This window comes from Nesoenas mayeri, assembly GCF_963082525.1.
Source record: "Nesoenas mayeri genome assembly, chromosome: 3".
Taxonomy (NCBI): Eukaryota; Metazoa; Chordata; class Aves; order Columbiformes; family Columbidae; genus Nesoenas; species Nesoenas mayeri.
In genome coordinates this window covers 47,571,278-47,598,241 of record NC_137544.1, presented here as the reverse complement: position 1 = coordinate 47,598,241, position 26,964 = coordinate 47,571,278, and the positions used below count along the sequence as shown (strand labels likewise).

The 26,964-nt window shown below is 44.8% G+C and overlaps 1 protein-coding gene across 5 annotated transcripts in view; it reads right to left on the bottom strand.

Annotated features, from left to right (window-relative positions):
* The window catches only part of FOXO3 (forkhead box O3), a 247,925-nt gene that overhangs the window by 149,685 nt on the left and 71,276 nt on the right, over positions 1–26,964 (bottom strand). For 2 of the 5 annotated variants that reach the window (XM_080341061.1, XM_080341063.1), the window contains exon 2: positions 15,849–20,521. In XM_080341061.1, coding sequence (XP_080197187.1) covers positions 19,121–20,521 — 1,401 coding nt within the window. In that variant the 3' untranslated portion in view covers positions 15,849–19,120. Of the gene's footprint in view, positions 1–2,947; positions 7,072–15,848; positions 20,522–26,964 lie in introns of those variants that run through there. The other 3 variants (XR_013921931.1, XM_080341062.1, XR_013921930.1) reach the window with 3 other exon arrangements.

The window sequence follows — 26,964 nt, the reverse complement described above, 5'->3', positions numbered from 1 at the left end:
TAAGTAAGGGGAGCCTATGGAGATTTAAAATGAAGTGCTGGTGAAGTATGAATTTTCTTCTGAAGCAACAAAAGCAACAAGAGAAGCTGCCCAGACACCAGCCACGTTGTTCACAGCAGAGGCTTGGAAAGGCTGAACCTCATCCTCCTGGATGGGAAGGTGTCAGGACCGGCATCCTCTGCTGCTCCCTAGGGTGGACATCCGAGGTGGCCATGTCAATGCAAAGTTTTCCTCCATGTTTTCCTTTGGAGGTGAGAGTACAACTGCCTTTCTTAGTTAGCACTTTCCAACCGATGCCATCCTTTTCCAAGGTAGTTACAAACAGAAGAAGGATCAATTATCCATGTAGCAGATGAAGCTTCAGAGAGGTGCCATGCAGCATCTGCCACGCTTTGCTCACACTGATGGCCTCCCCATCCTCCTGCCTTGGCACCTCTCTGCACCAGTGGTGGGATCTTACAGGGTTAACAGTGGCCCCTCAGGACACGAAACAGAGCCAAATCCTGATACCTCTGCGGGGTCATGCTCCACAGGTGCCAGCAGGAGCCTCAATGCCCATCAGGGTGTGTGAAGAGGGGCAGCGTGGCAGCCAGCCTGCACCGCCGCATCACTGATCCCCAGGGAAACGCAGCACTTGGGAACTGCCTTGTGCTTTGAATTTCAGCAAAACCAAAGCTTTAAGGTATCACCTAAAAAGATAGTGAAAATTGAGGGAGGGAATCCTGATCAGGATAGTAGTTCTCTTGGAAGCTGGAAAGACTTTTATGAGATGTCATATATTTTTACTGGTTTTTTTTCCCCCATTTCACCACGTGTCATTCACAGGATATAGATATCTTTAAACCTGAATGGCACACAGGCATACAACAGTGACCCTCATTTAGGCCAATTGTTACTACTGAATCAAGATATTTTCTCTTGTTTTCTAGATTACATCAATTCCTTGGTATGTCATCAAAGCATCTAACAATAAGAGCAGGAGACACTTCGTTCTACTAAGTAAATGTTGTGGCACATGCAAAGCTACTGGTGTCATTAGTATGAGAAGAATATCCAAGTGAGAAAATAAAAACTCAAACCAGAGTTTTGGAATTTTTGTCAGACAATTCCAAAGTTTTCTAAAGATTTAGACATTAAAAAAAAAAAAAAAAAGGTTTGTTTTTTTTTTTTTTGTTCTAATGGTATTTTCTATGTCTTGTGTTTACATGATAAAAGTATTTTCATTTAAAAAATTCCACAGGCAAAGCCAGTGGGGGAAAGAGCTCTGCGGGCTGGGTCAGGCAAACAGAGAAGCGATGAGACAGTGCAGGAGTCCCTGGCAGTAGGATAAATCTCTGCGCCAGCAAGAGCCGTATCTACTCCATCTGGCTTGGGCTCCACTTCACCCAAGAAGTCCTCCTTTTGAACAGGGAGATACCAGTCACAGTGACTCCACCAGAAAAAGAGGTAGCCTCCCAGGTTTGCTTATCTCTATCTTCTTGAAAGCACCCAGAACTTCCTTGGCAGCAGTAGCCAAACAAGAGCTGTAAAACACTGTTTTCCCTGGTCTAGTTGAACTCGCAACTCAGCATATGTGGTGGGGAGCTCCCAAAATAACTCTCGGTTGCCTCACCAGTCTCAGCAGCAGCTCGAAAATGCTTTTGTCTTCTGGGACAACTTGGAGAAATTTTAAATGTTTGGACTTATGTTGAAAGCACTCAGAAAGATAAGAATGATCTATTCCAAGGCCGGGTGAATGAAGGTCAGCGCTAAGGCATTGCACAACACAGCCAAGTGGGTTCAGCACAAAACTTGCACAGGGTTTGATTAACTCGTTGTTGCTGCTGCTGCCCCTACCTAAATTCAGGTCAAGGCTGAGGCCCTTCCACCTGGCACCTCACCAGGCCAAACTCTCTCATCATTTGTCCTAAATACCAGTGGGGTGATGCCAAAAAGAAGGAGGACACGGGTCCTTCCCCGCCAGATCACTGTTGGAGGAGCCTTCAGAAAAATCAAGCAAAACAGCTCCAAGGCGAAGCCGTAATTGCTGCAGGACAAGCGCGCTCTCACTCTGGGAAGGCTACACACACACTTATCCCAGTCAAAGGCTATTTTCTGGCTGATCTTGTTGTATTTCAGGCTATCTGTAGTTAGAACAAGGCCTGAATAGCTCTTGCTGTGTTACACAGGGGATATCCCCAAGCTGCTCTTTATACTGCAGTACTTGAGCACAATACTCCTGTGGGTTTTGCATGGACCACACAGTGGTTGTCCCCCCAGAGTCATGGGAATCCCCTCCCTGCTGTGTGTCAAGGCTCCTCTTTCTTGAAGACATCATTTACCCTTGAAAATTACTCCAAAAAACCATATACACCTGTGACTTCCCATTAGGGTCAAAGAAGAGTTTTTTGTCAACTTCTCTCTTATTTCTGAGGATGCTCTCCTGTGCCTTGGCCAGAGCCCTCTCTATAACATTCTACTAAGTGAGGCTGCTGGTTTTCTTACCCCAAATCCCCAATGGGTGGTTTCAAGTTCTCCAGGCATTCTTCAAAGACAGTCTGAAACCCAGCCAAGCCCACGGAGGGGTATAACTCTTCTCCCAACCGGTTTGCAGTTGGGCTGGTTGTCTCCCAGGAGGGGTAAGCTGGGCTGGAGCTGCAGCCGCCATCCCAGGGGACAACCCCTGCCACCTCCCAAAATCAAGTGAACTTTGTGATTTTTAGCAGCAGGAAATTATTCCATTGGGGGTTATTTGATCACCAGGCAGGCTTGGGTGAAGGGTTGAAGTGCAGAGGCCCATGTAAATAAGTGTTTATAGACTCAAGTGGATGCAGGATCAAGTCCCCTACCCAGCCCCAAATCCCCACCAGCTGGTTTCACCCAGCTCAGAAGTCACCCCTTTTCCAGGTCCTGTGTTTAGATGTCCATCCACAGCATGATAAAACAGAGCAAAGGCAAATGTGCAATGTAGAGATCCATTATGCTTTATTTACATGCGTCACCATCTCTTTTACAAACTAGATTACAATTTAAAATGGAATACACAAGGCAATATCTACTAACACCAAGTGGAGTAAGCAATGCGTCTCTACTTCATTTGGAAAGGGGCAGGTTTTGCTCCAAAACAAACTTCCTTCCAACCTCTGTGTAGTAAGGTAGTATATTCCTCCAGGGCAGCATCTTTTTTTTTTTAATATAAAATCCTCAGTAAGACTGCAACATGAGAGTGTCTGCTTTCAAATGAAAGTACAAGATAGCCCAAATGAAAAGTATAAACTGTTCAGCTCTTCGGTATGTAAAGATGGCCATGCGTGATAAGGCTGTGGATTTAATATTCTTCCAATTTACATGGCTTGAAACAAAAACAGATAAAACAGTTTTACAGATACTGTATACATATTTTTTTCCAATCATGCAACTTTTTTTAAAAAAAAAGTTAAACATGTGAAGCCAAATGTACAATCCATTTTTCCAACCCATAGTAACAAAATGTATCTGGTCCTCCTTCGCATCCATTGCCAATTCCTAAGGTATACTGTGTACTAAAAACACACACAGGACACCGTTTGCCAAGCAACGACATCATTTTAGAGAAATACATGACCTAGAAGGTAACTTTTTGAAGAGGTGGCACAAATATTTCTGGAGTTAAGCAGTGGTCAACTATTCAATTTTTCTCAAGAGAAAATTTTGTTACAAAATTATTAAATCAACCCCCAAACTTGTGACTAGGAACTGCACAAATGTCACCCTTTTAGACCTTTTGTTTAGATCAAATGTTTAAATGATACCTATATAAATGTTCTGGACCTTTCTCCACTTTACATGATTTCAGGAGTAGAACTTCTACGCATAAACATGTTCAAATATCCAGAGGCAAACGTTTTCAGAAGGTATTTTCCCCAAAATAGCCAGTCAAGTCTGTATTTTGACACCTGAATAAGTGGCCCTTTGAATTCAGCAAGATTTATTTAGCACCTCAGAAGAGGAGGGTGTTTACTGGGCACCTCAGCAGGCGCAGATGGTGGTGACCTTCCCCTGGGCCTGGGGCACCTGGCACTCCTCTCCTTCCTTTGAGAAGTGACGAGGGCAGAGCGGCTCGTCCCCTGCCACCACAATGGAGTCCCCGACACTCGGTGCCTGACACCAGGCACTTCCGTTTGAAAATTCTGGCCACAAAAAAGAGCAACACAAAGCAAACCAACCCTGAAGAGGCTGGCCAAGTCCACTGTTCTTCGGCAAGCGCTGGGCTACTCTCCAAAGCAGGGGCCCAGAGAGTCCCAGACACACCACTGGAAATGCTTTCCTCGGCATTGCTGGGAGGCAGGTTAAGCCTTTCAGCTGCTAATGCTTTTATTTTTTTAAGAAAAAAAAACTTATCTGTCATTGATAGACTGTATCTGAACCAACTGGTTTTTCTCTGTTTTCTGAACAGAGTGGACCTTAGTCTTCCCTCTCATTTCTGCCAGTACGAGCTGGCTCCGCTGCATTCAAGGGGAGCAGGCTGCCATAGCAGAGCAGAAGTTGCCCCCATTTGGTTTAAGCTACCAGGCCTTCCCTTGCCTTTGACAAGAACTGCATTCGTACCAAGAAAAAAAGTAAAATGATGGATTTTTGTCACTTCGGCCACACCATCAAGTCAGGCCTTACTGGTGCTGGTCTTTGGGCAGGCACCCCGGGTCTCACCAGAGGACTCACCCATGGCAGGGGCCAAATGCTGCACCCCGGCACGGGGAGCCACTGCGTGAGCTCTGCTGGTGGCCGAAACCGTGGGGCAGGGGACGACCCCAGCCGTAGGGCGGCAGCCAGAGAGGAGCCTCAGGGAAAGGAGCACCGGAGGGAAGTCCTTCAGTGTACACTTGCGTTTTGGGATGTACTGGGAAGCTGAGAGCTAATGCTACACGCTCAGAGGAGGTTGGAGATAAAGCTCTTGACCAATTTTGGTAAAAGGTGCCTGCAACTGGACTCCATAAAAAGAGACCCCTAGCCCAGGTGACTGTGGCACATGAGCAACCTGGGTAGCTGGCAGCTGGTAGAGATGGGCAACGAGGATCACCTAATTCCAACAAATGTAATAAATTAGTCCCCACGCTGACAAATAGACCACCTCAGTGTAAAAAGAAAAAATAAGCTTTTTAAAAGACGAATGATAAACCCTTGGCTGCTTGAAGAGTCGATATGCTACAGGGCTACGATAACCACAACTGCACAGAGTCTACACAGTTATAACTGTGGGGAGAAACCAAGAGGTGCATCTTTACGAGAGAACAGCGTGGGGGCTACAATACAAAAACAAAACGTCCATCACACTAGGAGCTGTTGTTTCACCAAAATCACCTCAGGGACCTGGAAAGTGAGGGGCGAGGAAGGGCCCATGAATGCTTGTTTTCGTGTGTGCGTGCGTGTGAGTGGCGAGAGGGAGTCACTCCACATTGCATGGGACACGGGTCTGTGGGAACTCATGCACTGAGACTTTGGGTTAAAATGCTAGTTTGTTTTCCTAACATCCATGCATAATGATCCATTTCTGTACATAATAAAATATATTTATATATTTATATGCATAATGCTTTTATGCAAAGAAAAAAAAAACTTCATTTATCACTTTGGAGAATTATGTATACACTGTCCTATTCAGAACGTCTTCCTATCGAGTTCCTATGTACCAATGGTGTTTCCCGCTCTTTTTTTTGGATCCCTCCCCACCAAGATACTAATAAAAAGTAATCAAACTTTCCAGATTATAGAGAGGATCTATACAGCACCATACCTTTTATTCATTATTATTATTATTATTAATAATTTTACAAAAGAAAATCTTAGAAGCAAAATATATAAAACTGCCTTTTCTTTCAGTGTCATTTATCCTGTTACTATCTGTGCTCATATGAAAAGCCATTTGTATGATACTGTTCACCTTGCCATTCCCTCTCCTGCTTTTTCTGCCACGACAGATTATACATAATGAGAAGGAAAAAATAACCAAGGATATGTCCAAAACAAACAAACAAAAAGGATCACTGATGCAATAACACACCTCACAATAACCTGTGCCTCAGCTCCTGGCGTTGCCACTGCAAGCCATCTGCTGATGCCCAGTCTCTATGCTTTTCTGCAAAATGGCAAATTTCCCTTAACTTTTGCTTTTTCAAACGCATGTTTACAGGTGGCAGTTCAGCCTGTAACCCTTCACTGGCTGGCTGCGGCAGGAGGGGCAGCCTTGCTAAGGGCGGGCAGCAGAGGGGCTCCTGCCTCGGTGGGTGCCCGTGCAGGCAACGCACTCACTGTCAGTCTGTCCTCACGAGCCACGAGGCAAAACCACCGGCTTCCCGTCTTTTGCAATCAACCCTGGTTTGACGCTTAGGGAAAAAAAGAAAAACCAAACAGGGCTGTACCATTAAATTTAAGGAAAGAAATAAGAAAGAAACAAACCAACCAACCCAACAAACAGACCACGCACATCACCCCTCTCTGGAATTCAGCCTGTGGATTGGCATAACAAACGCTGTATAGTCAGAAAACCCTGACGTCTGAGCAGTGTTGGGTTATAAGCATCTCCTCGCGTGTGCGCAGTACTTCAGATTCCCCAGGGAGAGAGAGCAAAAATGGTCAAAAATCTAAAGAAATCAAACTGGAGGTTGTACAGGGGAGGGGGGTAGACAGGGAAAACCTCCAAAAAGAAAAGCCAACTTAAAACATCCCATAAACCATTAATATATTGAAACACCACATACTCATCGACAAGTAACTACTGTAAAGGCTACACAGTGTGTTCTCAACAGGATGGTGCTGAACATTGTCTCCACAGCAGGTGCTTGGCCATCCCAGAAAAGAAAGATTTTGCATACTTCAGAATAAGTTCAATTCCCAAAAAGAAGAGGAAAAAAAAGGAAAAAAAAAGAAAAGAAAAAAAAAGAAAAAAAAAAAAAAAGGAGGATCTTCACTCCAGTAAGGGGCTTATTAACAGTCTGCTTCTTTAGGAAAATAATGCAGGGTTCACAAAGGTCGTAAGCTGTAAACAGTATCACTGTCCACTTGCTGACAGCAGATTTGGCAAAGGGTTCTCTCTACATCTCGTGTCAGTTTGAGGGCCTGGAGAGGAAGAAGAAAAGACAGTGAGACTGTTGCATGTAGGAAAAAAACACAATAAAAAAAGGCAACCAAGCAAACCTCCAAACCCAACAACACCTTACACTGACAAGCAATTTTGATTTGTTTGCACCCAAAATTTTCAAATTCATAACAAGGAATAAATTGCACCATGACCCTGCCTGAAAATGCTTCAACCTTGCCATGGTTTGAGTGTGCTTCTGCGCTGGTTTACTTGATCCTGAGCAGTTGCTCCCCTATCCAAAAAAACCCAACAGCCAAGTCTGATTTACAGAAGCCCAGTGCATCATCTACTCGTTAAGCTTATTTCCTGGTGAAGCACGGAAATGATCACCCTTTCCCATCATCACCAAAAGGCTGGACGAATCTTCTGTCAGGGTTTGATATCAACCACCATCCTTGAAGGACAGCTGAAGAAGGCTCCTCAAGAGAAGCAGAGAGGAGCCAGGAATTTTGGTTCAGACTTCGGAGTTCTCCATCTTCCTGCTCATATGACACATCAAGAGGCAGGGCTTTAAAGATAGGGTTAGCATCCAGCTTATTCTGTAGCTATGAAACTTTGGAAAGGACGTGCATTTAAAAGAAAGCATCTTCAGGAAGCTTGCTGGGTAGCCATCTGCATTGCTGGCCATGTAGCTTCTGACTCTGAAATGGCTCCTGAAAACAGGGCTTAGTCCCTCATACCACTTACAACCTGCTGAGGATCTTCCCTGAGGTGAATGACTGGTGATTTTTTTATACAGTGGAAAAACAAGGGGGCACTTGCTGAAACCAAAAAGCTATTTGAGTTGATTACAGGAATGTCTTTACTCTCAAAAGCGTGTGGTATCAGGTACCTTCATGAAAAATGGTGGATTTAGGGGAACGGCTGGATTAATCTGGACCAGCATCTCCTGCAAGGGGGGTCATCCAAAGGCAGTCATGAGATGACTCTCCATCACTGCCCCTCTCCTTTCTAAGGTGCCAGGCACTGATCCTATGATAACATTTTATCAAAATGACCTGTTCTGATAATGCTAAATGATTGATGGAAATTTAATCATTCTGTCTCATGGTTATTAGAGCAACAGCATGACAGCTGCTCCCTGCGCCATTAAGGGAGAACTTCATTCAGCACAGCTTAGGGAGCAGACAGATTGTGCATTTCACCCAAACAAAATTTGGCTTTAGCCTTAATTATGTGGAGGGGTTTGGGGTAGCCTGTTTTGTGAATAAAGGGATTTCTGACTGGATCAACATATTGATTCCTTCGTTTTCAAAGGGCAAATTAATGCTAGCCGTTCGTTAATGTGACTGCCTGGCAACAACTCTGTTTGGTGTGTCCTGATGGCTGTAACAAGGTCAGCAGAAGATATCCAGACAGGCCTGGTAGCCCCCAGTAAAACCTGGTTAATGGCTTGTATGGAGCTCAAACAAGAGAAGGCCCTTTTTCCTGCTTCTCCTTAAAGCCTCAGCACCAGGGGAGCTGGAAATGGGTGACTTCCCCAAGCGCAACCTCACTCGAAGGGAAGGCTCAGGTCCCACAGCTGCAGCCCAGCCAGAGTGGGAAGTCTTGCTGACTTCAAATGAAGCCATTTAATTAACAGTAAATGACTACAAAAATTCCCAATGAAGTACCAGAGTAGAGTTTAATGTTTAAAAATGTATGTAAAATGCTATACTATGAAACAAAGTTTCAAGAGGAAAAAACTGGAGGATGGATGCTCATGAGCATCAGTTGTGGAAGCAGCACTGCCTGATATTTTTTCCTGAAGACACGTGTCCTCAGACTGTGCCAGCCTCTAAGAGACAGACATGTAGCTGAGGTGAAATTTGCTTGTAGCAGAACCAAAACACGCTGAATTTTCACAGCTCTGTTTACACAGACTTCACAAATGGATTAAAAAATGAAAAGAAGTAGATCAAAGTCTTAACCTGCCTGCCTTCAAATTACCCACTGAAGCCCATAATAGACCCCCACACTCTCACTTTCTGTCTCACCACAAAAAGCCTTTGTTAACCCTGAGTCAGTGGCCTGCTGCTTCGGAGCAACGAAAACCATATCAGGCAGGGAAGCAAACACTTCAGATACATCTCCATTTACCAGTGGTCCTCAACCACAACTCCCCAGTGGTCACCACCTCCTACCCCCAAATATCGCCAGCTGCACCCTGACCCACCATGAGGTTTTATCCCATTCCTGATGGCCATCAGGAATTTGCAGAGGCAGACAGGGTTTCTCCTCTGGTGAGCCAGGACAATGCTGTCCTCTAAGGACAACAGACAGTTCTCCAGGTAAAGTACCCTAGTCCCCACCTCATCCTTTTCCCTGACCTGTACCATTGGGTCCTGTTTTGGGAGGTAAAAGCAGCAGAAGTATGAGCACAGGGAGTGATTAAAAAAATAAATAGAATAGAGGTCAAGGAGGGATACAAGAAAGGTGAAGTCTAGCAGGGCTGGTGGGTTAGAGCAATGTTTGGTAACATGCCACAGCAAACTCGTGGAGCCCCCTCTCACATGTGGCATGGTTCCTTGTTTCTTATGTTGGGGGGAACTTCCAAAAAGGGCACTACTGGAAAACATCCTCTGCCTGTACTTCATAAGTCACTCCTTGGAAAATTATCAGTTCTCCCTTGAAAAGCTCCTCTGTCAAACCTGAAGCCCATTTTCAGTCATCAGGGAGTGGAAAGCAAGGAGGAATTTTAGGCTTTCTCCTGAAGTTTCTTAGACTTCCTTAAGACTTTCTCCTGAAGAAAGCAAAGGCTTTGGAGTGCAGTCTTCACAACTGCATTGACACCTGGGCTCTGTCACACCCGCACTTAAAGGCAATTCCACTATGGCTGTTTCGACCCCCTGGGTAGAGAAGGCTGGAAACAAGATACATCTGATGGACATTAGAAGAATCCACACTGCTATATCAAGCTATAGCTTATGCAAGCATATATGCATGTGGGTGGTGAATATAATGACTTTAAAACAGAAACAACATTAAGTGAGGGGTGAGAAGGAACTCTGCCTTTGTCATGTTCCACAGACATTTTGAATCCTAGATGCTAAATCCATTTATCCTATTTGGTGGAAGAGTGTAAAACAAAACAAAAAAAACCCCCAGTATTTCTGTGTTGTCTAATTCTTCAGCTTGCAAACAATTACGTGGGAGATAAGATGCCCCTTTCTTCTGTTCTCTTCTCTGCATTCCCATCCTTTACCTTGTTACTGACCAGTTATAAATGCTACTCTTGCTATACTCAGTAGATGAGCTTTCGGTTGTGATTTCCCTGCCAGCAACAACATTTCTTCACCTCTGTCTCACGTTATTACACCACTTAACTGGATAGCTATCACCCAAGCCCCATGGCAGCCCATGCACCATCAGAGGAGCTCTGAAGGATTATCTACTGCCTGTTGCTTTCTTCCTTTGATCTCTACCAGTGCCAATTACGCAGCATCAGAAATTTCTTCAGAATAGAAAGGTGATGCATCAATGCTCCCCAAGAGCGAGGAACAGTTAATGTACATGGGTGCTAAGTTTGTCAGTAAGCTAATGTAATGATCAGCCCATAAAATTTTGTTAAAAGTTATGTGCTCCTTTACATAATTATGGCACCAGAAACCACACTACCAGCACACAGGTCCTTTGTATGATGGTCTACCAAGGACCCCCTGATTTGGCTGGAAGGCTTGTTGATTGAAAAAGATCACCACTTAGAGGTCTATAAAACAAGTGTTTTCTCTGTCTGCCACTCCACAATGACTCCCTAGGGACAGGAAATCCAAATAACTACTTTATCTGTCCAGAGATTGAGGATGCAAACATTTTGAAGGAAACCTGAATCCTTTGGTGACAAATGTCCATTTGATGTAGTGCCTCTTCCCTTGATTCGTCATTGCTGCCAGCAGTACAGCATCTACTCAAAAAATGGGGATAGGCTCAAAAAGCAAGACTTGATTACGTGCGGGTACAAGCTAATATGTACCCGAGGTTTTCACAGCTCGAGACTAAAGAATACACACAAATTGTTTAGAAACAAATAAAGAAGATAACTATTGTGGCAAATCCTTCTACAACGACAAAACTGCAGCATGAGATTTTTCTGTTCATCAGAATAAAATTCAGGAACGCCGACGCCGTGGCAGGTGTGGCATAGTTACAGCCCACAGGCTCAGTGGATGCTGCACTAGGATGGCTCTGTGCTGAGACACAATGCTGAGGTCAGGGTGCGAAGCCCAACGGGAAAAAAAGAGCTGGCAAGAACATATTTTCTTTCTAAGGCCTGAGCTTTCAGGCATGTTGCAACTTCACTTTTTCTCTTTAAATTCTACTCATAAAAATACATCTTTTCCAGTTCAGAATCAGGGACAGAGAGTGAGGGAGAAGGATGGAAAGAGGAAGAACGCCGGCACAAAAGTGAGACTTTTGGGAGCTAAAAAGTTGCTGTGCTGGTATTTGAGCAGGCACATAAAGCAGGGAAGTGTCTCTTTTCCTTCTATTGCTGCTTTTCCACTCTAAAAAACACTGCAAACCATAGCAGACAACCAAGGATTTTGGAAGTGAATCTAACTAAAGACAGCAGATCATTCTCTCACACTGTATCAGCTCCCTGGGATGAAAGGCTTGCCCAGAACTGTAGTGAGGTCCCACAACTATTGATATGCATGTTATTCTGACATCCAAGTTGTCTACAGAATCACAGAAAAGTCCAGGCTGGAAGGGACTTCAGCATCCTCTGGTCCAACCTTCTATTGCAGGCAAGACCTTAGATTAGGTTATTCAGGGCCCTGTAAAGCCAAGAGTGGAACATTTCCAGCAAGGGAGAATCCACCACTCCTCCACACAGTTCACTTTACCCTCAAAGGCGAGTAAGGTGCCTTCCAACCATTTTACAGATGAAAAGGAGATACCCAGAGAGAAACTGGTTCACCTATGCTCACACACTTAAAAGTAGATCAGGTTTTCCTAATGTATCGGGACCTGATGCTGCCCAACCAAATTCACAGGAAATTCTTTACTTGCTTGCAAGAGGAGCAAACACATGCAGACTCCACTATTTATGTCACTGTGTTGTTGCCCATACAAGGAGACCATATGCAGTCACACTTGTTTTCACATCTACAGGCATGTGAGTGTGCAGTTATGCTGGCTTTCCAGCACAGGCACTGTGCTAACTACCTAATTAGTGTTGAGAACCATCACATCTGGCTGTGTTCAATCCTCTGCCCTGACCAACAGAGAAGAGTTTAGATACAGCACATCATCTCTCTACAAGGTCTCCAGGCTTCTCACTTGACAACCTTGTGGTAAATTTTATTCCTGGCCTTTTGTTCAGGGGCCTGAGGAGTGAGGTGGAAGTCCTGCCAGTTATGGGTGACACTGCCATTGATTGCAAGGTATCAGCCTGGGTGTTCAGCACAGCAACTTCTATGCAGGATGCTGCTGCGCTAGAGGAAGAATGCCAAAAATGCTTGCAAAATACATCTTCTATTAGGGGTAAAGTACATTGGCTGAAATAATGGTGCTTTCTTTAGGCACTCGGGACAACTGGGAAGGAGATCTCTACTGTGGACCAGAAAACAATGGATAAGTACTGCACCTGTGCAAGACCAGAGAAGGATTTTACTTTCACTTTTGAATCTGAACAATAAGAGCTGCTTTTTAGAGTAAAAAGTACCTGCATGGCTGGAAATATCCTGAATTACGTGTTTACAGTGCTATGGAAACATGCTACGTACTCTTTTGAATGTCCTCATAGAGTTTCTTTCTCTCTGCCAGGTACCAAGCCTATTTTAAAAACATCCTCCCTGCTATGGAGTCTTCTCATTTTCTTCTGCACCAATAATGCTCACATGGGTCACACAAGGATTTCCACCATGGTGATACAAGGCAGGAGATCCTCTATCATGACTAACATGTGGCAGAAAAGGCAAGAGAGGGAAGGTCCTTCCTCAAAACCAGATTTTCTCTACATTTGTATGAAATAAATTACTCATGAAAGCCAGGAGAAGCAGTTTGCAAGAGCAGGCAGTAAAGGGGAAAACAATGGGCAAGATATTCAGCTCAGCTGCAAAAGTGCATTAACACAAGCCATTCTCCACAGCATCATCTGGGAAAAGTGGCTTTTTTTCCTGGAGTAACCACAGACAACTGCAGCTACACAGCGGTCTCCATTAGCTGAGCCGCGTCTCCATCCGATTACCACTCAGCAGATGTCCGCTCCGCCAGACTCCAACAACCGCCACCCTGCGCGGTAATTTGAGTGGAAAAGTTGATTAAATAGCCCCCACGGACTGGACCAGAGTGCAGCACTCCCACCACCCAGCCGCAGGTACCCGATTTAATGGGGTCAGTGTCCCCACGCACCCTGTGGGCACTCGATTGGGGGTGGCGCTGATGGGAGCGTCTTGCTAGCCCACGCTGGACCTGTGCTCTTCGGCTGTCATCAACACAGCACTCACACCTCTACAGCTGTCAGTTCATCACCTTGGCTGAGGGCTGAATTGCTATGAAAAAAGATCTCGACCTTTCCTCAGCTGCATGACGCTATGTTTCTAAAAAGGATTACTTATTACGCACTCCTTCAAGAAAATACATTTTTAGGAGGGGCTGTTCAAAAGTCTGGCTCAAAAGAAGAAAAAAGAAAAAAACCACCTGTAACCATCCCGGCTATCAGGCAACAGCACGTCTGGGGACCAGTGCTGATCTGCAGCTCTAAACAATCATTACGGCTCATTCACATGAAAAAGACGATATGTGGAGACTCATTCTGTAATAAAACCTGCGTGCTGCTGATCCAGGGAGGAAAGCACTGGGGAGACCAGTTGATGCAAGTCGTTCTAAAAATATCAGTTTGTGCTGTCATCTGGTGAGAGTATGTCATCCTGCAATCTTGGCATCTGCAGGGACAGCAAGTTTCTGCCTAATTATTGCTGCTGAATCACATGACAAAGCATGAGGTACTAAAAAATATATCTATACAAAACACCGACAGAAGAACATCCAAACCACGGGATCAGACCACTGTCCTGGCTTCAGCTGCTGTACACTCACAACATAAGCCTGCAGCAGCAATCCTGGTTTATATGGATCTTTTTCCTCGGTTAATAAAACCCCAAAACATAAGCTCAAATTAAAAAACACACCAAAACCAAAAAGCCCTGCTCCCAGAAGGAGTGAGCGATTCATCATGTTTGTGTGTCAGCTCCTGCCGCCTTCATGCAGCAAAAGCCACCGCATCCCTGCAAGTGTGGGACTGGACCCCGAGTGGAAGGGGCTTCAAGGGGCACCATGGTCAGCAGGACCACATGGGGGGCAACCCCAGCGGGGTTTGCCTGGCTTTTCCCCCTCCTCCCCAGCTGCCACAAGTGCTGAGTTTGCTCCCCTGTCACTGGTGTGTGCCCAGGCGGCGAGGAACCTGCTTGGGGCAGGCCCTCCTTGGAGTTAATGAGATCCTTGTTCCCAGCAAAATACATTTTCTACATATTTTTGTTCAAAGACTAAGCCTGGTGTGCATGATGTTCAGCTAGTTACAAAACCACCTTTCAGAACCTGGGCTGGCTGAAACAACACTTAAACTTTAAGAGCGTGCCACTGCCTTAACCACTAACCTGTTAGAAATGGACCAGAAGAATTTGCTGCTCCTGAATTTCCTTTAGATTTTTTAAAGGCAGCCAGCCCCATTTTGGCTCCATGTAAGAAACCTACCAGCCCTACTCCTAAGACCTCGTTTTTTGAAAATTAGAGAGCAGGAAGTATAGCTGTGGTGCTGAGGCCGTCAGCTTCCAAAGGAAAGAGCTCCACTGATTCTGCTTTCCACATTTCAGCCTTGAAGAACAGAAAACAAGCTTTCTGGTAAAGCATAAAAATAATCTTCCTAGTGGCATATTGTACAGAGCTTTCTGATTCAAAACTCCATCCAAATGGAGATGTTTTCACTATCTACTTCGACTTTTAAGATGGTGGTGTAGCAAACAGTAAGTCATCCTCAGAACTGTGCTTTCATCTTTGGTATGAATTTCACCCAGAAACAGGTTGAACGCCAGTTAAAAAATTGTCAGGTAGTTCAAACTGATATGGACTAATGAAATATCAACAGGCATTTTGTTATAATTCATAGGATTTTGCTTTATGAGAGATGTTAGTCACCAAATTGTGTGAATGTTACAAGATGTTGCTATTAGCACCTTGTGCACTCTACTGCTACAGGAAGATCGTGTGGTACCTAGATGATGACAGGGCAAAGTGAGTGACTTCAACTGATCTGTGAAGTGTTTTACTTGCAATTCTCAAGTCAACGTGACTCCAGAACAGCTCTGTTATGGAGCCCAGAGACATGCCCCTAAATGGCACATTGAAATCTGTCTCATAAGATGCAGCTGGATGAGTTTTTCAGATGGTGAAACCAGCCCAAGAAGTTTCTGCCCTGCTTGTGCTCAGCCACCCTCCAGCCCCTGCCCAAGCCCTCCCAGCATCGCTGCCTGTGCAGTGCCCTTGTAAACTGCATCACTGAAAGAACCAAGGTAAAAACAACTTCTTAGATGGGTTTTGATACTGAAGGAAATGTTTGCCCAAGCGATAGTTGATCATAGGCTCCTGACATTCCAAGCAGCAGTAAACACCCCAGTGGTCTACTGTGCCTGTCTGTTCACAACTGCTCCTTGGTGAATGCCAAGTCCCTTGAGACTTGGTGGCTGAGAAGGACCATGGAGCAAAGCATGGAGCTATGGGAACCCCAGGCTAAGAGAAGACTCATTGATTTCAAAATAAAAGGTATTTTAGACACAGGTGAAGGAAAGGAGACGTCTTTATTTATTGATAAACAAGCTGAAAAAAACAAGGTGATAGTTATCTGAGCGGGTAGAGGGCATATCCAGTGCTCTTGGGAAGGAGGTAGAGACAGAGCAACAGAAGCCCCAGCCAGCTTAAGAGGCGAAAATTATGGCTGGGTGAACAAAGCAAGAAAAAAGCATATTGATTTTCTCCTTTCCTTCTTACAAGAGAAAACAAAACAAAACAAAACAACCCCAAATTCATTTATACGCCTCAATGATGGCCCTTGGAAAGGCTGGGCATGGCCAGCCTCATGGGCCGGGCCAGCACAGAGGGACCAGGCAAGGCTCTCTCCAGGGACCGTGCACAGGCTTGTGTGCAGCAAACGTGCACAGCCACTAAATCAGCAATGGTGGCATCTTCGGCACAGGTTTTTCACTTCCCTTATGAAGAAACTGTAGTTGATTTTCTTCCAAAGTAAACCCCCTCTCTACACCTAGGGTATGTATAACCTAAATACCTTGTATTTGGCTTCTTATTTTTTTCCTGAAAACTGACTCCAACGTTCCTTTTATTTTTCATGGAGAACACAGCACTCACTATTCCCAGGTATGCCAATAGCCCATTGTAACTGCTTCTGTCTGCCTGCGAAACACACCTGGCCACCCTGGTGAAATGGATTTAGTGTAAGCAAGCACCACGCTCCTCAGCTTGAAAGCATTCCCCAGTTTCCAAGCCTGCAAAGATTTTAATTTAAGGGTCCCTGTTGTGACACCAAAATAGAGAAGTAACAGAAAATGCAATTCAGAATGACTGTATCTGATGTCACACGAGGCACCTCTATGAAAACATGAGATGCTCGTAGGGAGGCAAATTCTCAAATGGCGCTGCTTAACAGAGGAGGAATGGTGCATGATGAACCAGCTCAGCAGAAATCATCTTCACTTGCACCTGATACCGGAGGCAGCCCGCAGCAGCCGGTCCCCTTGTCAGAGAGAGGGAAAGAGGCTTCCACAGATGACTGGACAGTAATCCGCTGAGGAGAGCTGTCTCGTTAATAAATCTGTCCTCTGCAACGAGACTCCACTCACACAGATGTGTCAGTTCTGTTATTGAGGGAACAGCCTGAACAAGATCAGAGAGGCTACACTTTCCGTGAATGGCACGGGCTGGGGTGAAGGGGCAGGGGCGAGCATCGGTGAGGAGGTGGCATGGTGTGCCTCCTCCATGCTGCCCAGGCAGGTCTCCCTGCAGCCGTCTTCTACCCATGCACAGCCAACAAGGATATGAAAGCAGGAGGCCGCCCTATTTACCTTCTATCAAGCAAAGCTGTCAATAAAATCTACTTTTTAGGCCACATTTGGCAGACCGCACTGTTGGATGTTTCCCAGCAATAAAATTCTTATGGACCTTTTTTTTTTTTTTTTACCTCATGCAAAAATGGTTTCTAGATCCAAACAGCTCATGCACCTGGAGGAAGAGAGAAGTGATCAGCAAGCGTGATGACCTGCAAGTTGTTGCTTCCTGGCTCACAAGTCAATCCTTTTTCTTCCCCCTCTCTTTTCTTAAATTCTGCAGCACTGGGACTGAAGGAAAACCAGATTTCAGCTGTGGCCCTGGCCTTGTCAAGCTGCTGTCCTGTGCAGGGTCAGTGGGACATGTCGTCCTGTACAGCCTGTTCCCACAGCCCATCTCCTGGCCATGCTCTGCAACCCTCTTGCTTTCCACAAGAAGAAGCAAAAGAACCAGAGAAATCCTCCCAGTAGCAGAGAAAGCAAACCAACCGCTCCACTGGAGCGAGGCAGCTTTGCAGAATGACTGAAAGGAGGATTCCTGTGTCATCTCGTTCTCCCTCAGATAGCAGATCACAGTAGATGTCTCCTGCAGTACTCCATACGCAAGGGAAGACCTTCAGGAGGTTCACCACTGCTGCTCATCTACTGCTAAGCTTCCCCTCGAACAGCTAACTGCGAAACAGAGAATGAAAACTCAATTAAAGATGAAAGGGGCAAATTATGAAGAGTAAAGTCAAATGACACCAACTGCTTCTTTCCATCCTTAATCCAGAAAATAAGGAAGTTGGAAGTTAGCTGCAAACTGAATGAATTTAACCTCATTTAACCTCACCACTGGGATACCCTACATACTATTCTGAAGTTAATAGAACACTTTCAATAATTTATAGCTAACCTTTTATCCTACTATATTTTGAAATCGAGTCCCTTATACTGATAAATAAACAAAGGAGAAAGGGCACTTTGTGTGGCACCTACCCTATGAGTCAGTGAATATGTACGTGTGAGCAGGCAGCGGCATGGGCAGGAGCCTGCAAAATCACAAAGGATGACAGAAACAATGTTTATAAGTTCAAATGTCCCCAGCTGTGGAAAAGAAGCAATGGAAAAAAACACATCAATCTGGAAAAAATTAATCTGAAGAGGCTAACATTCGAAAAGCACCTACGTCAGAACCCAGAACTACAGATATTCTGTTGGTGGAGTCCAAAAGAAAATGATACCCACCCCAGTCCAGGGAGGGACCAACAATTTTTGCATATTTAAAACATTAAACACAGCACATCTCTGGGACTAGAATGCCACCTTTGCTATTTCAAGGTATAATTCCTCCATTTGCTACGTCTTTTTTTTTCCAAGAAATACAATTTTAAACCAAACCAAACCAAAACAAACAACTTTGCTAGCATTGCTGTACCACAGCAGCAATACAACTCTAATTCAGCCCACATTTGTCCCACACACCCAGTCCTCAGTGCATGCATTGATCTTGATGCTCTTCCTCCTCCTCTGCAGCATTATTGCTGCACTGACTGCAAAGCCCCTTGCCCCATGCCTATGTAACACAGCTTGGCCTTGAGCAGCATCGGCTACAGAGAAGAATTCATCTGTTGCGACTTCAAAGGAGACAAGTTGAGACTCTGTGATTCCTAAACCCCACAAATATTCCACCTTGGTTTGCCTGATTTGTCATTAACATTTCCCATGGCTAAATTAAGAAGGACGCATAGCATCAGATGCGTGCTGACAGTGTTGCAGCCGAACAGCTTTTATAGCGTCGTCTCATTTCCCTCCGCACCTCCAAATGTTTATTGGTTGCTCCTGTTGCACATGCCAACACAAAGCAAGCCATCACAAGCCAAATTAATACTATTAGTGTGCAGTAACTGTTAAGTGTTTGGCGCAAACTCCAATAAAACTAAGGAACCAAGTATTTTACCACGTCTATGGGGCACTGACCTGTTTGCCCATTTTCCCTGTTCTCAAAGATCCTTCAGCCTGGTACCCAACTCTGTGATGCAGCCTGTTTAGCACCAGTGAAGTTCCCCACATTCAGACTGACAACGTTCTGGGCTGAGATGAGGGAATCAAAGTTAAAATCCAGCCCATCTGCATCCATGAGTTCACTGCGGATAATGGACTCCATGTCACACTCCAAGCTCCCATTGAAAATATCCAGGTCCAAGTCACTTGGGAATTTCTCGTGTCCCATGACCGGGAGGTTCACACTAGAGGAGTACAAAGAGGAGCCTGAGAGCGGGTCAGAAAGTGTTTGCATAGACTGATTGACAGATGACTGCTGATGTTTGGAGGATCCCAAGCTGTTCGAGTCACTCAAGCCTATGTTACTGATGGAATTGGACAAGGCACGGCTGCCACTAAGAGAGGAGTTGTGGGACTGGTGCTGGTGATGAGGCAGGCTCTGATTGACCAGACCGCCCTGGCTGGACTGCGCAGCAAATGACATCATGGGGTCGTTGCGGAGCATTATATTCCTGCGGGAATTCTGGGCGGACACAGCTGTGCTGGCTTGTGACATGAGTGGGTCAGACTGTGTCATCATGACATCGCTGTGACTAAGTGCATCAGAGGCGAGGAGATCCTGCAGCGTCTGGTTGTTGTAATGAGACATGGAAGAGAAGGTGGCCTGCTTGTTCTCCTGAATGGTCTGCATGGGTGACTGGCGGAGGGAATTCAGGGACGATGGCCCGAACACAGCATTGTTGAAACTACTTGACGGGGAACCCAGCCCTGAACCTTTGGAACCATACGGAAAACTGGAGCTTCTCTGCATTATCCCTCCTGTAGGCGACTGCTGGGAGGGAGGGAGTGTTATATTGTCCAAGAGATCATCCATGAGGTTATCTGTCAGTCCATCGTTCAAATTCATTGTCCCAGCCATATCAGTCAACCTAGGCAACTCCACAGTACATGGTTTGTTTACTGATGGGGACAAGCTCGATGGGCTACTGTAGAGCATGGGAGAAAGTGGAGCGTCGTCATCTTGAACATCATCTAGCTCGGTGCTTGCCAAAATCGGTGACAAGCGGCCACTGATCGTACTGGCGTTTGAATTTGTACGGGAGCGAAAATCTGTCCATGCATCCAGCTCGTCACTGCTACGGGAGGTGGGACTCCCCGGCCACTTGGAGAGCTGAGAAGGGCTGTCCTCGCTCGTCTCCTGGGCGGTCTGCAGGGCTGCCTTCTTCTTAGCCGCCCGCCCTCTGCTCTTCGTGTACTTGTTGCTGTTGTCCATCGACACAGCACGTCTCCGGGGCGCCTTGCCACCTTTTCCACCATCTGGATTAATCATCCACCAAGAGCTTTTCCCAGTGCCTTCGTTTTGCACTCTGACGAAGCGGCTGTGGAGTGACAAGTTGTGCCGGATTGAATTCTGTGGGAAAGGAAGAAAACAAAACGTCAAGACCAGCTCCCCTCTTGTTTTGCTACCCAAATCTCAATCACAAAACCAGCATCACATGAAAACAGCAATATGAATAAAAGCATTGGGCCCTCCTGGACACCAACATGGGTTTCTCTGGTGGTGGATACAGGAGGGCTGGAGCGTGGCTGCTGCAAAGCAAGCCCTGTGCTTGCACTAGCTGTGCATTCCTGGTGCCCATCCCTACATCCCCGTAAGTTGCACCCGAAGGAAGGGACTGTCACACAGCTCCATTCCTGCTAGCAAGGAACTAGAAGTATCTCCCCTACTTTGGACTCAGGACAAACCTCCATACTATCAGCAATCTTGCCATCAGTTCATTAAAATAACAGCTGCAAAGACAAATCAAAAATCTGACAATATCTCTGCTTCTGTAAGGTGCTAGATACAGTTGTATAAAGCTGCTGTACACAGTGGGACACACTGTGCCGTACAGGATGCTACAAGATACAAGGCTTTCAGGGGATCCTGGGCACAGTCTGCCCTTCCGTATTGCCCGCCTCCACATATCAGCAACATCTACCATCCAAAACACTTGTTGGCTCAAACCAGTGATAATCACCCCAGAAAGAGAAAGAGGCAGACAAAATCAGCCCGCAGCAGCACTAGTGAAATGATTCCAGATTTAAATCAAAATCCACTCATCCTGCTGATCTTGGGCTTAAAATATGGCTCAAACGAAGCACAAGGTACTATTTGTTAGTGAGAATGCTTTTGGGGTTTTGTTTTGTGTGTGTGTGTGTTTTTTGGTTTTGTTGTTTTTTTTCCTCCATGTGCAAGTCCAAAGATTTTTGGAGCTATCCCACATTCCTTTGAAAAAACAGTTGTGCTGTCCCTCCAGGTTAAAGATGATAAAGTTGTAAAAGTTGCATAAGTTCTTTTTTCTTAAATTTTGGCAATTACCAGTTATATCTTTAAAGAGGAAGAAAAATGTATTTGTTCTACCAGCATGTTTTAAAAGCACAAAGTCAACAGGATCACAGCACATTCAAACCATCCAAGATAAGTGTCCTTCATTTACAAAGCACTGAAGAAATTCCAGATTCAAACAGGCAAAGAATAAATCAATCAACAAATCATTCATAGGCATCTCGACATTTGCATCCTTAGGATAAATGGATGTTTGACATAAGTGAACTGGAGACACATTTGATGTATAAAGAAGCACAGCCCAGTTTTTTTTTTTTTTAAGCTATTCTTTTCAGTATAAAATGCCTTTTTCCCCCTGTTGTGGTTTTTGTCAGATTGTGAAATGGAAAACATGCCTGAAGTTCTTCTCGTACACAGACAGCAGACGCGGCTGTGATTATCACTTAATGAAAAGAGAAATCATATGGACTACGGTTCAAAATAGCAACTGTTATGTTTTAAACAATTTGCACAAACAACAGACCAGACTTTGCAGACATACTCAAGAGAAGTTTGGGTCAGTGCCTCAGCTATAAACTTGTACATTTCTAAGGGACTATCATGCCATCAAAATACGGTGGATTGAGTTGCAGCACAATAGTTCTTCAGTCTAAGGAAGGAAAGAGCTTTTTATTATTTAACTGATGACATTTTAACTATATTTTGAGTCTGGGAACAGTCTGTTTCTAACTTCTAATAACCAGGCGCCACTGCTTTCTTCTTCAGTTTCTCCCAGTTGGCTGGAAAATTGCTGGGTTTTGGTGGTGGAGGTTTTGGTGGTGTTTTTGTTTGTTTGTTGTTTTTTTAATAACCCTTTTTTTAAAAAAAAATCTCCAGCCTGTACTGCATCAAGGCAGGTAGCTCTCACATTCACAGACAACCACTTGTGACTTTCATGGACAACCACTTGTAAGAACATTCACATGGGGATCTCTCCTTGCAAAGAGTTGGCAACAGGACGAAGACAACCAGATGTAGAGCACCACACCAAGCCAGGCCACGAGAGCCACAGAAACCATGCTGTTCCCCACCTAAAAATGCTGGATATAAGAATACACAGCACCATGACTCTTGCTAATGAAAGAAATCTTAGAAAACACAGAAAAGAAACATCCAAGATGGCACACCTAACATGGCACATAGCTTCAGATATAAAAACACTCAGCCAAAGTGCTAGCAGCTAACAGTTTTCAACCTATGGTATTCTCATGAAATGGTTTATTTCTGCTGGTGGTAGCCACAGTATGAAACTATTTGGCCTAAATCCACGAAAAATCCTAAAAGGTAAAATTGTGAGACTGAGGCACCTTTCAGGATGAGGGCTCCTGCATATATGTGCACACGTGTAATTTTCTTCTTATATCTTTTTGCTCAGTGTTGGTATTGCACAAATAATGAAAGAATGTAATAATACTTTTGCACTGAAAATTGGTGGTTATAAAAAATCCAAGCAGTTTGTTTTTCTTTACATTACGCAATATGCCATTTACGCTCTGGCTTCTGCTTTTCTTTACTTTTCTTCTGTAGGAAGATTGTTTTCTTAAGCATAATTATGGGCCAATTTATTTTTGTGTACCCCGTCTCCACCCTCTGTTCAAACACTGCCTTAAAACCCACTTCTTTCATGTAACCTCCTCCGCTAACCTCTTCAGCAAGAGTATCTGAGTTTCTTGGTTTCCCCTTGTGTTGGATGCTCTGCCAAACCAAATTAGGGCTGGATCCTATTATCCTTTCACATGCAAGATTTGCTACAGAAGTCACTGGGATTGATTGACAGCTCACATCAGTAAGGGCTGTTGTGCTGTGCTACCAGGCTGCACTCTAGATGGAAATAACTGTATTTTCTACCTGGTTTCTGAGCTGTCAAAGAATGTGCCGATCTGCTTAAAATATAGGAAAATATCATGAGACAATCTTTGCTCACAACCACGTGCATTAGTACTATATGACCATACAACAAGCCACAAAGGAGGTGAGGAAGCAAAGAAAATACAGTTTATCATCTGAATCCACCGCTGATCAAATTAATGGGGATTTTTCTTTGACTTATGTGAGAAGACATTTTAGGCCATGGTGAGGGAAATATAACACATTTTTCCATGACAAAATGCAATCAGAAACTTTCAAAGGTCTGGAAAGGAACTTCCATCAATCTGTCCTGAAGACCATATGTAGGTAGGACAGATGCTAGCCAGGCTGCAGACACCTTGGAAAGATCTCAGACACCACTGATGAGTACAACATACGGACTGTGCAAGAGCGGAGTAGAAAATGAATATGATGAGCTTCTCCCTTTATTAGTGTTGCTATTTATATTGGACTCGAAGACCGAAGTTCCTGCAGAAAAGATCAAGAGCATCCCGTACAGTACTGAGCCCAGCCCAGCCAGGTCCCACTCCCCTATGAAGTCGTCCTGCATGGAAGAATGACCAGCCCCTGGAGATGAGGAAGATCCGGGGCAGAGGAACACGAGGCAGGTCGGATTTGATGTGAGCAGAGGGTGCTACAGTTCCACCCGCAAGCAGCATTGCTGCCCTACTGCGGCTTAGGCTGATGCAGCTGGGTACCTGCTGGCGGCCAGGGCAGCAACACGTGGGGTGACAGCACATTCCCCAAACTTCAGGCCATGCTCTTAACTTTTATAAATGTCAATCCATTGCACCGCTTTTTGTTCAGTTAGTACCCCTCAAGGGAACTAGCCACATTTTGCTTGCAAAAAAAAAAACCAGCTACCATGTCCTAATTACATGTGTCTCTCCTGATATTTTGGTAAGACTGCAAACAGCTAAGTTCCCAGAGAGGACATTCAAACATTTCCAAAGTGCTATATACCCGGTTTGATACAAACAACTGAATGAGTCTCCCAGAAAGGCTGGGCTGCACGTGATTTCAACACTCCGTCCTGGTCAGGCAACAGAAGCAAATGCTCAAGCCTTTAAACGGAGAAAATTCCCCTTCCCTGTGCCTGTTTCAGCCTCTTCCAAGCCATGTTTACCTTGTGGAGCCCGTCCATTAACTCAGACACCAGCTGCAAGTGCTTCCACTGCAGTACAGAGTCGTCTTTGTCTGGAAGTAACATGTGGTATCAATTTATCATCCTCAACAACGCAACAAGGAATCCACTCACTTTAAAAATAAAAAGAGAGTTGTGTAACTTAACTCTTAAAAGCCCCTGCTTAAAAAAAAAAAAAAGAAAAAAAAGCCTAAAGATTAGCAAGACGAGGTGCAGCTGGTGGCTGCTGAGTCCAAGTTACACACTGGTCTGTTTTTATTTCAGTGTTTTGTAGTGAGTGGCTAATTTGTTATTTCAGATACAGGCTCCTAAACTGTAAAGTTATCCCTATAAATCAAAAGTAGTTGTTTATTTTAACAATTGGGATACCAGGACACGATAGGAGAAAAACGCTATCTGCAGACCCATAAATGCTGCTAATGCTCACTTGGGAGAATTATACTTTATTTTATACTGTATTCACATATTTAATGTTCTAACTTCAACACATGAAGTTGTCTGGTAGCCATGCAGTAGGAAAAGGCACCACATATCGTAACACTGGAAAGAAACCATGAAAATAACTTGAGCTTGTGAGCTGCCAGATGACCAGAGGCAGCCCTGCTTCTCCACAGCTCTGCTTGCTCACCTGAACTTCAGTTTACATCCCACGTCACCTTGCTCAAAAAGTTGTTGCACAGATCTCCCTTGGGATGAACACCCTTACAGAGGGCCTCTAACAAAAATCAAACAAAAGATGAAACAAACTGCTTTCTCTGCATTCAATTGTCGCTAACACAGGAGGTTCTGGATAATCCAACACATTCTGCCCACCTGTCCAGACCAGTGTTTGTGCCTTCTCATGAAGTAACTCAAAATTTGCCTCAACTACCAGTTTTAGTTTTTGCTTTCAAGTCTCCAGTGAAATTTAATTGCAAGTAAACAAGAAAACAGACACAGTGACCCCAAAATTACAAATAATTAAAGTTGCCAATTGTGTGCACGTACACAGGAATTTCTGGTGAAAGGGTTTTGTGAGTCCAGGCAAGGAGATCTTTAGGATGTACCAATCTGTTGGTTTAAAACAGTCATCTTCTGCCTCGCTCTGTAAGGCTGCAGTACCGCTCTTCCCAAGGAACTTAAAAATCCCCAACCCAAATAGGTCTGAGAACTTCTTCCTCTTTCCCATGAGTTTTTGCAAACCAGAAATATAATTTAATGAAGAAGTGAGGATGCTTTGGAGATGTAGAAAAAGCAAAAAACTAAAACATAAGTCCACCCACAATATCTATTCAGCCATGTTGTACTGATACACATCTTTTGCCACATAAAACTAAGTATTATGTATTCTGGATTGTTACATTTTCCCTAAATTATGGAAGTTGCAAGGTGAAAAAAAAAAGCATTAAGCAAATTAGATGCAGAAAGACAACTCTTTCCTGACATCCAAACACTTTCAATGCTTGATGTTTGGTATCATCTGTATCATGGGGGGTTGAACTTGATGACCTTTGAAGGTGCCTTCCAACCCAAACTATTCTATGATGTGCAAGTTCCTAAGGCAGCTCCTGCAAATCCCACCAGCTGTTCAGCAGAAGCAGGTGGTGAGAAACCACCAGGGTCCCACCAGGGACATCCAGCAGCCCTTTGCATGCAGCTGGCAAAGTCCACCCTCTTGACAGCCCTGGACAGGACACATGGGATGACACACGCTGAGTCCTGCCACCCAAGCATGGCCTCCTGCAGGAAAAGGGTTACAAACAAACTAACTAACTAACCAACCAAATCACAGATTTAGGGCGAAAAAGTGAACTCAGCATCTGAAGGGTGGCTCTGTGCATTCCCCTCCTCATCCTCTCTTCAAAGGAGTAATTCTGACCTTGGTGGTAGGGGAGGGCTAGAAGAGGCCTCTGCTGTAATTAGCTCTGCCCGCCCACTGTCCCCCATTCCCAGGAAGAGCAGAGAGCCTTGGGGGATATTAAAGCTTCTTGAGAGAACATTAAGTCCAGCAAAGATTTATCCTCCGAAATGTGCTGGCTCAGATAGGAGAGCATACGCTGATCTGCCTCCGTCCCGCACGCAAGGCGCCGCGTCGTGCCAAATTATGACAGGAGAAGGTGATTAGCGCAGTGAAAACAAACCCTCCCTAACGACGGGCGCCCCGTCCCCCCCCGCCCCAGCTGCTCCTTGCTACAAGGGCAGGCGGCAAGCGACGTGCCCGCCAAGGAGGTTGGATGCCCCCCTTTTGCAAAGAGAAGCACGTCAACACGTGAAGCTAAGGGAACGAAGTCACAACTTAATCAAAAGTTTTCCTAAAAAAAACCCAAACAAAACCACTAAAAAATAATCCTTGCTAAAACAACTGCTGCCTCACTCTTTGCAAACAGTGATATTGCAAATCACTAAGCTGACGTAAATAAAACTTAGCTGAAAATACACACTGCCTGGAAATTGTCTCAGAGCATCACGCTTCCAGTTAGCAGAAAAATCTCCA